General features: G+C 56.0%; 4 protein-coding genes across 4 annotated transcripts; 2 read left to right on the top strand and 2 right to left on the bottom strand.

Moving 5' to 3' along the window:
- Nucleotides 1-204: 204 nt before the first annotated feature.
- K452DRAFT_197769 (uncharacterized protein) lies at nucleotides 205-1,210 on the top strand (the record flags this gene model as incomplete). The annotated part of the gene is made up of 3 exons (XM_033535978.1): nucleotides 205-360; nucleotides 503-956; nucleotides 990-1,210. Coding segments are annotated over 3 exons (831 nt in total), but the record flags the coding sequence as incomplete, so codon positions are not given.
- A 1,247-nt stretch (nucleotides 1,211-2,457) lies between these two features.
- K452DRAFT_290838 (uncharacterized protein) lies at nucleotides 2,458-2,767 on the bottom strand. Its single transcript, XM_033541065.1, has one exon. It carries the CDS (start codon nucleotides 2,733-2,735, stop codon nucleotides 2,493-2,495), a length of 243 nt encoding a protein of 80 aa, XP_033393959.1. The 5' UTR covers nucleotides 2,736-2,767; the 3' UTR covers nucleotides 2,458-2,492.
- Nucleotides 2,768-4,677: 1,910 nt separating this feature from the next.
- Nucleotides 4,678-12,157, bottom strand: K452DRAFT_290830 (uncharacterized protein). Its single transcript, XM_033541064.1, has one exon. It carries the CDS (start codon nucleotides 11,898-11,900, stop codon nucleotides 4,833-4,835), a length of 7,068 nt encoding a protein of 2,355 aa, XP_033393958.1. The 5' UTR covers nucleotides 11,901-12,157; the 3' UTR covers nucleotides 4,678-4,832.
- A 181-nt stretch (nucleotides 12,158-12,338) lies between these two features.
- Nucleotides 12,339-13,283, top strand: K452DRAFT_290828 (uncharacterized protein). Its single transcript, XM_033541063.1, has 4 exons — nucleotides 12,339-12,396; nucleotides 12,462-12,475; nucleotides 12,567-12,690; nucleotides 12,916-13,283. Exons 1-4 carry the CDS (start codon nucleotides 12,373-12,375, stop codon nucleotides 13,096-13,098), a joined length of 345 nt encoding a protein of 114 aa, XP_033393957.1. The 5' UTR covers nucleotides 12,339-12,372; the 3' UTR covers nucleotides 13,099-13,283.
- The last annotated feature ends 1,274 nt before the right edge of the window (nucleotides 13,284-14,557 follow it).

Genomic DNA, 14,557 nt, shown 5'->3' with positions numbered 1-14,557 from the left:
CCGCTACAACATCTCCCTCCTCTAAGTAGGGCCATTGACCGCCACCTACGCACGCAGCACGGCCAAGAACTTAAGCCAGAGCGTTAAAGGTCTGCGTTACAGTCGACCGTATAAGCGTTCTCTTTACGTACTAGTCACTACCATCACCACCGCACTACCACCACGATTTATCGCCGCGCTCTCGCAACCATGGCTGGAGGAGGTAGAGGCGGCAGGGGAGGCGGAGGCGGAGGCAGAGGCAAAGGACCCCTTCCACGTGACGTGCTGGTGTCGAAGAAAATGAGCCGCGTCTTGCGGCATGCGGCTGAGGCTGAAGGACTCACGCTGGGGCCGGGGGGCTATGTCAATGTGCAGGATCTGGTATGTACTTGCTGCTGCTATCTCATACTTCTACACTTTAATGAGTTTCTTCCTATAACTATGTCAATAAGTCCTTTTCATTTCCAAACCAGTCGATTGTCTCTTTTGTATTTCATTCATCCTCGACTAACCCCACCACCAGCTCAACTGCCGCACCATGCGCTCCATAAAAGCGACCTTCCCCGAACTCCGCTCCATCGTCAGCAACAACGACAAACAGCGCTTCTCGCTGATCGCCGCCAGCACCAGCACGCCCAGCAACACGACCACCGCAACCCCCACCACCACCACAACAACAACCACCATTTCCTCCTCCGACGTCCCCGACGACGCCAACCCGGCCCACTACCTCATCCGCGCAAACCAAGGCCACAGCCTCACCGTCGAGGACGCCGGCCTCCTCACGCCCCTCACCCCCGCCTCGGTGCCCCCGACCTGCGTGCACGGCACCGTCGCCGCGGCGTGGCCGCTCATCCGCGCGTCCGGTGGCTTGAAGCGCATGGCGCGGAACCACATCCACTTCGCGGCGGGGCTGCCCAAGGGGTTTAAGCCCGTCGAGGACGACGATGCCGCTGCCACCACCGCTGATGCTAAGAGTGCGGAAGGTGCAGAGGACGCAGGAGACGCAGCATCCGAGGCCCCCGCCGTGATATCCGGCATGCGCGCCACGTCGACGATCCTGATCTACGTCGACGTAGCCGCGGCGCTGGACGCAGGGATCCCGTTCTTCCAGTCTGCGAACGGGGTTATCCTGTCGCCTGGGGACGAGGCGCAGGGGGGCGTGCTGGGGCTCAAGTTCTTTAAGCGCGTCGAGGATCGTCGGAGTGGGAGAGTGCTGGTTAGGGATGGGGTGGTGGTGGGGGGGGGGGGTGGGGGTGGGGGGGCTAAGAAGGGGGAGGGTGAGGGCGGCGCCCCGAGGGAAAGAGGCAATGTCAAGGGCTTGCCGCCGCAGGGTGAGGGCATGGCTGTTTGAGCGGGCGATTGCTGTATTAATGGGCGGACGGGATATAGCATTGCACTGCGTTATCTTACAAAAAGCATTGCTAGCTAGTTGCTTCAGCGTACCTAGGTAGGGAACATATACGCACCGTACCGCATCTACACAACAGTACGAGCACGAGCGCACGCCACGACCGGACGGACAGATGAGTTGTATTAAACCAAAAGCACAAAAAAAGCAAAACAACCAAATCACAATCTCCACGTACCTATCTACACCCAAGCGTCAGAGAAAGCGTCTTGTCTTGTGTGCCAACAACAACAACAATGTCATCTCCCATCTCCCATCTCCCATCTCTCGCTTCACTGCACGACAACCCCGTACGGAGCCGTTCACGCTGATACGGCTGTGCAGATCGCTTGCTTGTATGTGCGTACGAAGTGTACAAATTAGAGAAGAAAGAAAGAAGAGCGCAGACTTCACCACCAACTACCTATAAAGCCGTAGTTGGCACTGATTATAACAACAACGCACTCGCACACAAACTCACTCAAACTCACACCCTTGCTCGCGCTCAAAGCACGCAAACAGCAGACCGATCTCCCCGTGCGCGCCGGCGTGCATGAACCATCACCCGTGAGCGTGAGCGTGAGCGTGAGCGTGAGCGTGAGCACTGTGCGCGCGCGCGCGTGTGGGTCTAGGTCTAGGCTAGGGTGTTTCGGATTTCCGCCCAGCAGCTCGAGCCAGTGCTTGCTTCTCCGACCTCCCCCGTGCGGATTAACTAGTGATTGCTGCCGCCCCGCCGCCGCCGCCGTTGCTGCTGCTGCTGCCACCACTGTTACTGCTGCGGTTGGAGATAAAGATGCGCGTGCTGGTGCAGAGTGATTTACTTACTTACCTATGTACTGTGCATACATAACTACAATGCAACTTCTACAACATCCCCGTCCACGCGCGCAGCTGGTCCCGCCCGCCCGCCAAACAAGAGCGCGCGGCACGCCATCCACGCCCACGACCACGCCCAAACCCGCACTTCGTCCCCGCTGGCTCGCACCCAGGCGTCGGCCGCAGCACAGGCAGGCAATCGTACCTAGGCACCCCCCCGAAGGGCGGGCGGGCAGCCAGACAGCACTTTGCGCGCCGGGCAGGCGCTCTGTGCGCGCATCCCCACGAGGGCGACGGCAGCGGCCTATCAGCGGGCGTGCAGGCCATGCAAGCAAGCTGGAACGGAAGGCCAGAGGTGCATATCCTCGAACGTAGCAGCGAAGGCACCGATGGACCGCCGAACGAAGCCGCCGAGGACGACGGGGGCATTCTGCTTCTGGTGCGCGGCAGGCTTGGGTCGTTGGGGGCGGAAACGAGCAACGGGGTGTGTGATTGAGGAGGGCGGCGCGGGCGTGGGCGTGTCAGACCTGATTGTCGGGACGGGGCGCATGTGCGCGCGGGCGGCTGTGGCCACTCTCTGCCGGGGTGTGTGTGGGCTGCGCTGGTGGCACTAACGCGTTGTGTGCGTCTTGCAGCTGCGAGCTGGCTTGACTGGCCACTCGGATGGGTTACCTGCTCGCTGCTCGCTGCCAGCTGCACTCGCCAGTTGCCTGTAGCAGACTAGGACTCCGCGGTAAGGGGGCTCCGGGGCCGGGGCCGGGGCTGGGGCAGGGCCGCTGTGGCTACGGCTTACTGGCTGCGGCGCGAGCTTGCCAGGATGGGGAGAGTGCCCGCGGCGGTGCGGGTATTGGGGGTTAGGGTTGCCACTGGCCTGGACGACCGAGGGCCGCGGGTCGCAGAGGGAAGTGGAGCTTATTGGTCGGCGGAATGTCAGAGCGGGTTGTTGAGTGGTGGTTGAGTTGGTGGTGGTGCGTGGCCTGTGGTTAGCGGCCGGCGGGCTGGAGATTGATTGACGGGCAGTCAGTTGTGTACAGTACATCAGCCCTCTTCCGTCCCGTCACAAGAGGGAAAAAATCGACCTCTCCTTCTCTTCCATGCTTTCCTCGATTTCCTCTCTTGTCCACGCGCACACACACAGCTCTTGCGGCGGCCGCCATGCTCAAAACACACACTTGCATGCCCGCACCTCGCAACGTCGAACGTCGCAAGCACCCATTTTCCACATCTGGTCGCCAAGGCACGCGGTTGCCGTCGGAAGCGGGTCTACGTACGCACGAGCTTGGGCGGTGCGGCGCCGCCGTCTGACGTGCATGCGCGCGTTCAACCAAGGTGTGAGCGGGCGTGCGTGGACTGACCGGGCTGACCGAGAGCTGACGGTTGGGTGATGATCTAGATGATGGACACAGGTCTCGAAGCAAGAAAATCAAGCATGTAAGCCAAAAAAGCAAAAAAGGAGAAAGTGGTGGAAAAAAAAAAAAAAGAAAAAACATGCAGATCAACGGACGCGGTGGAGTGATGATGAGAAGGCTCGACGACGGCGTGGACGGGCAAGGAAGGGAGTAGTCACGACTCACGCGCCTTCTCTCGCGAGCCCGGCCCGCCCTGCCCCCCTTGGCGCTAGCCCCAACATGGCAGCCCCGCGTGTTCGACCGCCCGCTAGATCCTATGTCCCCACGCATCATCAAACAAGCTCATTCTCTCTCTTTCTACCTAACGTTAATCTCTCTCTCTCTCTTTCCGTCATCCTCGCCTACAGTCATGGCGCCCGCCAAATCCCCCCGGCGCTTGCGCCCCAAACGCCCCCTAGACAAGTCCAAGCCGCGCCAACTGCCGCATGTCTCGAGCGTCAAAGCCACTCCGCCCCGTGACGAGTTCGTCGTTCGGAGGTGCCCGCCCGCCAAGTGTATGTCTCGAGACTCTACTCTACGAGGACCTAGTCTCCCTGCCGGCGTCGGTTCGGCGCGTTTGTGCTTTTGCTCAGCTGATGCTGACACCCAGCTCCTTGCAGCAGCAGCAGCAGAAGCGACGCGTGAGTTTGACTTGAGCTACGAGCGATCTGCGTTTCTGGACCAAGCCTTCTTTGCCAAAAAGGTTGCTGCGCTGAAGGAGGCGCGGCGCCAGGAGCTACAGAGCTAGGTAGAGTATGTTAAATGTGAAGCATTGATATTAATGCATAGCTGTCCAGACTTACGGCAAGCGGTAGATATCGACGCTTTGGAACTTGTCACGCGATTCATGAATACTCTGTCTAATATCAGGACGAGAGGCCGTAATGCTGTCGCAATGGATGCAATTTTAGCTATCCATGAAGCCATCCATCCAGGCGCAAGTAGACGAGAACCCGCAGTGTGCAGCCATAAAGTCGATGCTTCCAGCTACGCACGAACCCATCCGTCCAGACGCAAGTTGACCGCGGCCAAACCAACAAGCCTCAACACACGCTTCCGCACAAAACATTCCAAACATGCGCATGAGAGCATTAACGTTGATAAAATGCCTATATACCATACAAGACCACGAATCCTTTTACTTCACCAACCATGTGTAGCTTCGCTTCCGTAAAGTACAATTTCTGCCGTAACCAGCCAGACGCCAAAGAAGAAGCAGCACGCTCGCCCACTCACAACAAGACCACCACCACCAACAACTACTCAAAGTTGTCCTGCCGATCCACCCAAATATCCTCCAGCTCCGCAAAGTTAATAAAGTGAATCGGGCGATGAATGTCGTCGTAGAAGCCGCGCGGCGTGTCTATCTTGACCTCGACCGGCTTCTTCTCCACCGACCCGAACCCGCTGCCCATGAAGCTGTAGTTCCACACACCCGTCTCCGGCACCAGGAAGTAGCCGCGGATCTTGTCCGACAGCAGCAGCTGGCACTTCTCGCCGAACGACGACGAGAAGCCCGCCGGCGCGTCCGACGTCGTGTCCTTGTTCTCCGCGCCCCACTTGTAGCCTTGCGGCGTCAGAGCCCATGCAGACAGCGACACCGAGCCGGGCGTGAACGACACCGTCATCGTGACCGTCTTCTTGTCCCACGACGAGTGCGCATTCATGAGGCGCGCGTGCTGCGTCACGTCCTGGGAGCTCATGTAGTTGAGCTCATTGCCCGAGACCGTGTGGATTATACCCAGCGGTTCCATGTTCTTCAGGTGCTCGTGCTGCGGCAGCTGGTGAGGCAGCTGCACGTCGCGCGTGTTGCCCACCTGCGGGATCATGACAATCGTGCGGATCTCCTTGACTTGGTCATTGTCGGGTGGCGAGCTACCGTAAAGGTAACCGGCAACTTGAACGCGAAGGTCGGCGATCGTGATGAAACGCTTCAGGACGTTCTTGGGCATGATGTACGTGTAGTGGTCGTCCTCCTGAATGTCCTCCGAACTGATGTAGATGTTGTTGGCGCGCGTCCGGAGGTTGCTGGTCGCGATGGCACGAGTACGCCACTCGGTCTTGGAGGCGAAGGTTGCTTGTTCGTATTGCGACGTCGTGGTCACAACGAGGTCTTCGCCGTGCACGTTCTGAGTCTTGGTGGTCACAGCAGTGAGCTGTTGCTGCTCTTGCTGCTGCTTCTCGATCTCGGCGGCCTGTTGACGTTGCATCGAGGGCGCACTGATCTCCATACCCAGAATGATATCTCGAACTTCGCTGCTGGTCAAGCTCGAGGTGTTGACGTTGTTCTTCTTGCCATAGTCGTTCAAGATCAGATCACGCAACTGGACTTCGACCTTGATCCAATCTTCGTCGGACAGCGTGGGCCAGATGTGATGCTCCTGGGTGATGACGGTCTTGTCAGGACGCAGGATAAGCTTGGTCTTGTCCTGGTTGACGTGGAGAGCACGCAGGATCAAGATCAACCTGGAGAATGCCGTGTAAGACGATATGGTCTTCAACCATTCATCGTACAGGTTGAAAAGCACCATCTGAGGTTCCGTGGCGCGAAGGATCATGTCACCCAACTTCTCGACCTTCATCGCAGCCTGGAACGGCAATTGCAGCTCCGAAGCACGGATGGAAATGTTGGGGAAATCGAGCAAGTGAACCTCGAGAGGATCAAGCAGACCCTTTCTGGTGACGATGAGCTGCTTAGGTTGCTCTTCCACTGGCAAAGAACGGATGAGAGCCGCGACTTCTTCAGCGGTCTTCCACTTGGCCAATTGTCCAAGACGCTTTTGACCGGCCCATACACTGGTGTGGATGATCTTCAGGAACAGCTGACCAGTACGAGGGTTGAAAATGAAAATAGCACCGTTGATGGGCTTCGTCGTCAGGTTACCCTCGAACGTCTTGTGGATGGTGACACGGTAGACGTTGGTGTCGTCAATGAAGAGCTGAACCTGGTTGCTGAAGAGCTCCGAGTAGTTCTGCGAGTTGAGGAACTCCTGGTTGCTCTCGGATGCGTAGAGCTGCAGACCCTTCCGGATACGCTCACGCAGGACATACAAGGCAGGGTTTGCCTTCATGATCTTGGCCATCGCCTGCTGAACCAGCTGCTTCAGACCAGGGAAGTACTGGCCGTATGCAGAGTACAAGTTGTAAGCCAAGTCAACACCAATCATCAGACCAGTGGGGGACGGATAGATAGACATGCTGTCGGTGGTGTAGTCGAGGTACTTGGCACGGACGTAACGTTCAATGTCGTGCGAATCGTAGTCCCCGTAACGGAGCTGAATGTCGACCCAGAACTTATTCGTAGTCGTAGCCGTCATCGTGTCCTTCGTATCGTAAAGCAGCGAAGGGGGAGAGACACTCCACTTGTGGCTAGCAAAGAGCAGGATGTCGGCACAAGAGCTGTTCATCTTGTAAGACTTTCTCGGGTGAATCGTCTCCTTCTGGACAGTCTCAATGCCGAGGGCCTCCAGCTCCTGATCGAAGACCTGGCACATATCCATGACGACAGACTCGTGGATCTTCTGCCACAAATGGGCACGGAAGATCTGGATCAGGGAGATCTTGAGGGTGGGGATCTTGCCGTGCAAGAAAATACCAGTAAGATCAAGCTGGACCTGGAAACCAACGTAGACGTTGGCACGGTTGATGGTGGGGGACCACCACAAGGTGAACCGACGGTTGGGGATTTGGTTCAAACCGGACCGTTGAGCATTGGTCAACTTCTTGAACTTCATGGACTCTTCGAAACCGCTTGCCTTCTCCCAGAAGAGACCCTCCCAAGAGGGGAATGCGGTAGCCTTGAACAGCGTGTGTTCAAGAATGGTTTCAACACCACCAAGGGCCTGGATTACGTCCGTACGGTAAGCATTCAAGTTCCAGAGTTTACCATCATGGCGCTGGCTAGTCCACCAGAACGGATTGCTCTTCATGTGCTGGTAAATCTTGAACTCGGTACGGGCACGGAAACCCTTGTCGAAGCTGAGCGTGCTGCGGTCCTTTTGGAACAGCGTGTTGATACGGGGCAAACCGCGGTCCCAGCTGTCCTCAAGGTCCTCCAGAGTCAAACGCCGGTTCTGCTGGTTGGCTTCAAGACGCTTCTGCGAGTACTCGGTCCAGACACGCTGAGAGTCAATGAACTCGGCCTCCCAAGGAATGATGTAACGGAAGATGTTGGGAATCAGCGTCTCTTCGTCGTGAGACATACCGGCGCGGTAATGAGTGACGCCGGTATCCGTTTGCTTGGACCATCGCTTGTCGCTCGCAGGAATCAAAATGTGGGATCCAGAAATCATACCAAGACCTCCCAACTCCTTTGGCGTGTAGAAAACTGCAGGCGGGAAACGAGAGGGCATCTTAGAGTTAAGACCAATCTTGACGCGAGTCTGGATTTTGGTCTCGCACTTGACGATGGTATCCAGCAAGTTAACCGTAGACGCAGCAGCCTCACGGTAGTAAGTGAATAGGGCAATAAGGCTGGTGTTCCACTTGTTGGCGATCTTGGTGAAAGTGGTAGAACCAGAGGACATCAAGATCTGCCTGATGCGGTTGTTGAACTTTTGAATATCCTCTTCCGTAACCTGCAAGAACGCATGGGCGGTCCTCTCCTTGGTGGTGTTGTCCACCAGCGACCATACACTGTCCTTCACCGGGAACTCGTCGGTAAGGTTGCGGATCTTCGGCAGAATACGGACCTCGAAACCGCACATGGAAAACAGCAAGTTGGGATTGTCTCTGCTGTAGACACTGGCAAAAGTGTCATCCCACTCAATAGTCGTCACCGAACGAGGCAGGCGGTTCTTCAAGTCCCAGAAGACAGCGCGACCAAGGTTGACGTCGTGCCGCATCAAGCGCATACGGGAGTCGCGAGGCCAGCACTTCTTGTTCTTGTAGCCGATGACGTTCTCAAAGTTGGGGTCAGGGTTCTCCGTCAGGAAGCGCTGAATCAAATCACGCGACTCGTCGGCGGTGAACCTGAAGAACACCCAGATCTTATCGATGTAACGGGTGTACAGCCTGATTGGGTGCCTGGTTTCCGAGGCCCGATCGCGGAATTGCAAGAAGTCATTGGGAGCGCCTGGCGGACCAGCGATCTCGCTGGCACGCTGCAGACCAAGCAAGAGCAAGTCGAGGACGAGGCCGTAGTACTGGAAAACGAACGCCGAGAACTGAAGACCACGAATCATACCATAGCTGTTGGTGTGGTTCATGTCCTTGTAGTTGAGCTGGACGTTGTTCTTAGAGGTGATGTAATCAGCCAAGTTGTGGTCCATGATCAAACGCAGCAGACGGTTGAGCAAGGTGATATCAATCTTCTCGTAGACCTTAGACAGCTGAGTTTCGATCATGACGTTGCATTCGCCATCCTGGTACTCCCAGACCTTGTCAAGGTTGTTGATACCCTGAGCCCACTTATAGGTCAGGAGAGGGGGCACTTCCGAGTCGGAAGGCTTAATCCAAGCCGGGAAGAGATGGCGCTGATCAGCCTGGTACCACAAGTATTGATCGAGGTAGGCATCCGTGATCTTCTCGATAGGCTCGATATCGTACACGGGGTTGATGTTGCTGTAGTTGTCGTTCATGTCGATGCCGACCTCCTTGAAAGCACGCTGCGTCAACAAGAAACGCTTGATCCGAGCAAGAGTCGTGCCAGGAGAGTCGTAGGCTTGCTCAATGAGGGCCAACTCTTCTCTCTGGCTCTGGTTCAGACGTCCCTTAACCGAGTATGCCTCCCGCAGGCGTTCCAGAGCAAGGATCAGGATCTTGGTATCATGCTTGTAGGAAACACTGGGGAAGGGAATGGGCTGGAATTTCCGAGACTCAAGCCAGTGAACAGTAGTCGTGTAAATGGCGACAGCTTCCTCAGAAGAGACGTACGGACCGTCCTTCATGTAGTTGTGCTGGCGTTCCTGCTCAGCCTTCAACCACAGACGAGTGAGTCGACCCAAGTTCTTCTTAGCGACAGTCTTGTCGACAGTCGCGCCTCTCCGGATACGCTCACGGTTGTAGTGAGCAACAGAGACCCACCAGTCCGCCTTGCTCTTGACGTATCGGAGGATGATGTTCTCAATCGGGGCAGGCAAGCCAGGCACCTTCCATGGGATGTTACTCTTCCAGCAACGCCAGGCCTCCGACAGATGTTGAAGCACAGTGTTGACCTTGTTCTGTTTGATACCCTCGGGCATCATGTCCATCAAGTCGGCCATGACGGAAGCACGCAGTTCAAGATCGAAATGAGACTCAACACGCTGCTTAGTCACGGTCTTCGCGACACCCTTGCTATGACGACCCTCGAACTGACGAGAAAGGAGGTTGCCGAGCCAGCGCTCCAAAAGGGGAATGATACCTCTCATGAAGAAGAGCCAAACTCTCCACGCAGGCGCCCAGAAACCGCAACCAGGACCCTTGCCCACAGGGCCAGAGTTGAACCTGTAGTAGATCAAGTGCTTAAGATCCTTACAGGACCGGATCTGGTGCATGAGCTTGTACTTGTACCTGTACATACCGGTCAACTGACCGACGTGGTTGAAGGCGTAGAGGATACCATCTGCAAGTTGGAAAGCATCAATGTTGCCAAGACGGTACTGCACTTGAGCGTCGACGATGAGCTTCGTCAAGCGGAGGATCTCACGCATTAGATGGAACGCATTTCCGAAACGTGACTTCTTGCGTTCCTTGGTCGTCAACGTCTTGATGGGCTTCAAATTGAAGTTGTAGTCAAGATGGAGGTAGGTAAGGTTCTTGCGGTGAATGAGAAGGTTCAGCATGTTGAAACCTTGTCTGCAGACCTGAAGACCCGCTTCGACCCAATCGATGGTGGTCTGCTGGAAGAACTTAGTAGATTTAAGCGACCTCATGAGGTTCTGGTTGTTCAGAGCCTTGGGTGTCTTCTTGTGTAACTCGTTGAGAACAAAGCTCTTGAGGAGCTTCTGGTAGGAAACCCGAACCTTGACCGGCTGGCCCTGCGGAACGTGCTCAAGGTACCACTGCTTGACTAGCGGCACGTCCTGAGCGCGGACCATACGACCGGACCTGCGATCGAAGGGATAGGGCGCCCACCACAGAGCAATGGCGGAAGAGGTATCATCCGTGTAGAGTTCCTCATCTGCCAAAAACGGCTCAACCTCACCCGGCATCTCAAACTCATCTTCATCCTCGGGCCCAAATATCTCATCTTCATGAGAAACAGTAATGTTCTTCGGCGCAACGGAACGAGAGGAAATAGGATTAATGACAGGGTCGAAATAAAAGGCGGGCAAGCTCGGGTCCTCGGCGCGTACGTAGACAGTTTGGGGGTGTGAGTACCAAGAAAGCTTCACGCTTCTTGGCAGAGAATTGTAGAGGAAGGGGAAAGAGACGCGGTACTCCGTCCGGATCGGCGCGCGGAAAATTATGCGGTCAATTGCATTGAATTCGCCGAAGTCTTCGTCGTTCGGGTCCACATCCTTGTACAATGGCTCAAATCTAGGACCGCCGGGAATAGCCACGTTCAAGGCCTTTGCGGTGAAGAAGCTGTTGAGATCGAACATGTGAAAGTAGTTCTTATCTACCACATCGCTCAGCAGCTGATGACTGAGACGGTAGAGAGTAGCCATCTGCGGCAGCGTGAGGTTCCAGGTCTTGTAGCTGGGGCCATTGACATGCGGGGTATCCAAAAGAGGCCGGTGATCGTAGAACCACTCGTAAACCGGACCATCTTCGTTCTCGTCGAGCTCCATCTGGATCGGCTCCAAGGGTTCGACATCCTCGATGTTTTCCGACCAAGAAAGCGGCGGCTCCTCGTCATCGAATGGGGGAAACCGCATGCGCTTGAAATGCCTCCGATCACTCTTCTCCCTACGCATGCACACCCACATCGTTGCCCACTGCGCATGGAAAACCGGTTCAATGACACGAGGAATCTCGTTGACCAGCGTCAAACAGCCATTGACGTGATATAAGACCTTGACGTCGCGCTGGCTCTCCCAAGGCATCGGCATGTTCTCCAGCAACTTCAACACGGCGTGTGGCATGAACTTGAGCGCACCCAGGTAGCTGCGCTTGTCGCTGCTGAATTTCTTCTGCGACACATCGCCGATATCCTTGACAATCTTGCGCAGATGCTCAGGCGGCATGTCGGCCTTCTGCGTCTCTACAAAACCACCCTTGCGCTTCTCACCAAAGCGCTGCCTCTGCAGCCGCAGCCATTCTTTCTTCTTCTGTGCGAACTTCGCGACTTGCGGGTCGGCAGGCGGGCGGTAACCTGGGGGTGGCGGCGCAGACATGCCCGGCGGCGCGCCGGGCGGAGGAGGGGCTGACCAGCCCGGGGGCGGGGGAGGTATCGACGACATTCTCAGCGTGGGATTTGGCGCGTCGGTCGATGTCAAGGAGCGTACACGGATGAAGCTCTCAAGGTATAGACCTTAGGAGTGCTGTACGCGACCCAGACTCGGTCGCCCGAGGCGGATGGTGAGGGGGACGCGCGAGCTAAGCGGCGCGTGACACAAGCACCCCGGGAAGACGAAGGCGGATGGATGGATGCGGCTTCACCCTCACTGAGTCGTGATGGGAAGGGTTGCAGCAACGCGTATCTCGAGATGTGGCGGGTGTTGCGTCTTGATGCGCAAAATGCGGCAAGCCAGCGCTCAGGCCAATCGCAGCGCAGCCCGTCGGCTAATCCGCGGTCGGCAGTCCGCGGTCGCACGTTTTACCGGCGCCGAACTCATCGCCCACCAGCGGGTCAGTAATTTTGAAAGGCTTTTGCTTCGTTAACGACGACTTGACGCCAGCACCCTGCGACGACAAACCTCCAACACCGACAAGATGCCGTCCAACAGACTGACCTACGTACGTCCTATTTAGGCGCCTAGACTGCTCCGCGTGAATTGTTTACTGACGTTTTTTGTTTGCAGCGCCGCCGGGCTCCGTAAGTCTACCTTTGACGCACACCGTCCGAATCCGTCGCCGCCTGGAACGCGATTCCTCTGGGAGACCTGGGACTGATGGATTTCGCGCAGCTACAACACCAAGTCGAACAACGTTCGCGTCATCAAGACCCCCGGTGGCCAGCTCAGGTACCTGCACATCAAGAAGCGGGGCACCACCCCCAAGTGCGGTGACTGCGGCAACAAGCTCGCGGGTGTAAGTGGCACTCCGCACCTATGGTCGAGGCGTGAGTTCTGGGCGATCGAAGCAGGGTAAAAGAAGCTAAAGAGGCGGACATTGCGGGCATGGATGCAGGGTCGAGGAAACATCGCAACAGGCGAGGAGATGAGAAGCCGGCTGGAGAAACCTGCTTTTGATCGCCTGGAACACGCGGCTCGCCGAACACAGGATCTCGAGTAGACGCTGATGGACATCTAACAGGTTCCTGCCCTCCGTCCCCGCGAGTACGCCACCATCTCCCGCCCCAAGAAGACCGTCCAGCGCGCCTACGGTGGTTCGCGGTGCGCCAACTGCGTCAGGGACCGCGTCGTTCGCGCTTTCCTGATTGAGGAGCAGAAGATCGTCAAGAAGGTGCTCAAGGAGTCCCAGCAGAAGAAGCGCTAAACGGGTCATGATCTGTTGAGGGAAAGTTACGTTTGCGGACGGAGTCAGCGGATGCATATTCAAAAGGATGGGCTTCTTCGGCTTGTTGGGCGCAGTAATCCTGTGCCAGCATCAGTTCGTCGGAAACTGGGAGGTAACGAGCGGACTGTCACATGAATAAAAGCAATCTCCCAAAGGTCGCCCGCAACCTAGGATTTGAGCGCCATTCCATCCGTCCATTACGTGTGTTGGTCAGATTGGTGCTACTCGTAGTTCAGTCTCTTCGCGTTTATCGCAGTAACGATGCCGGTTACGGAGATTCACGCCAAGTATGAAATCTTGAGTGCTGTGTGTATCGCACAAGCGTGTCTCCGACTTTCGCTAACGCGCAGATCTCCCGCGGCAATGACCTTAGCTCCGTGGCTCCATAGCGGTTTTCCAACAGCGACATCATTCTCAAAACTCCCCCAATACGTACCCAAGGCGCCCATAACGTAGTGTCGGCCGCCCAACTCAGCCTTCTTATTATTTTAAGCGATGGATCCCTGAGTGTCCTGGTTAGCCACGTCTTCCTTTCAAAGCTTTCACATGCGCTTAAGTTTCGGGGCAAGGAGCGCTGAAGCTCTACGCCGGTCTTTGCCTACATGTACTACAAGTACGTGGCTTCAGGCAACAAACATCGTATCTCCGAGCGATCCATAGCCGCGAAGAAGTTGCGGAGATTGCATGTCGCTTCTCCATAGGTTATTTATAAGCTGACTGTAGGCTGCAGAGGACGATACACCGCATGGCCTGTCGCTCCACGAGGCTGTAGGCGACAAATAGCTAAGGTGGTATGGCAATGTTGTACCAAACAATTCTAAGACAGCCATGAGGTCATAGCTCCAGCTCAGCCGCACTCTGAATCCCGGCACCAGATTGCGGCCATTATACACCTGCATCGTGGCAAACAGAACATGTCCACAAGACCCTGCCTGAATGCTTTATCAAGATACTCATCTCCTTCCACTATTATCCCTGCTTAAGCGCCGCTTCCGCTAGACCGTGATCTCGATTGGCAATCTGGAGGCCGCAAACGCGCCCATTGTATTTTCAGTGTCATCTTTGCCTCGCCAGGATAAAGACGGCTAAGGCATGGTGCTATGAAACCCTCATCAATGATAATAAGCAGCCTCATATTTAGCCTTGCAGCCTTCTAAGGGCGGGTAGGTACATGTCGGGAAAGGATGTATGGCGGGGGTTACCCCGGTCTGCTGATCTTTTGTGGTCTTTAAGCTTCCCGTGGCAGCCTTGGTCGTACTCGAGTAGTAAAGACGCATCGACAGCCTTACCTTTTGCTTGCTTATCATTTGCACAATTATCGGACAAGTTAGATGGAGGCTTGCATGACTTCCACTGAGGTGCTTGCGCAAGTCAAGCGCGTTCGCCACCTGACTAGGAAGCTGACACTGTCTTGTACATACGTATCTCTCGTGCGATA

Source organism: Aplosporella prunicola (assembly GCF_010093885.1).
Source record: "Aplosporella prunicola CBS 121167 unplaced genomic scaffold K452scaffold_24, whole genome shotgun sequence".
NCBI lineage: Eukaryota > Fungi > Ascomycota > Dothideomycetes > Botryosphaeriales > Aplosporellaceae > Aplosporella > Aplosporella prunicola.
Note: the sequence above shows the minus strand (reverse complement) of the source record. Positions and strands in the feature narration are given on the sequence as shown.

What these genes read in the sequence shown, in the direction of transcription:
- K452DRAFT_290838 (XM_033541065.1), bottom strand. Translation starts at nt 2,735, where the DNA reads ATGCGCCCCGTCCCGACAATCAGGTCTGACACGCCCACGCCCGCGCCG.
- K452DRAFT_290830 (XM_033541064.1), bottom strand. Translation starts at nt 11,900, where the DNA reads ATGTCGTCGATACCTCCCCCGCCCCCGGGCTGGTCAGCCCCTCCTCCG.
- K452DRAFT_290828 (XM_033541063.1), top strand. Translation starts at nt 12,373, where the DNA reads ATGCCGTCCAACAGACTGACCTAC. An exon ending in GCGGCAACAAGCTCGCGGGT is followed by an intron (nt 12,691 to 12,915) that starts GTAAGTGGCACT and finishes GACATCTAACAG; the next exon opens with GTTCCTGCCCTCCGTCCCCG.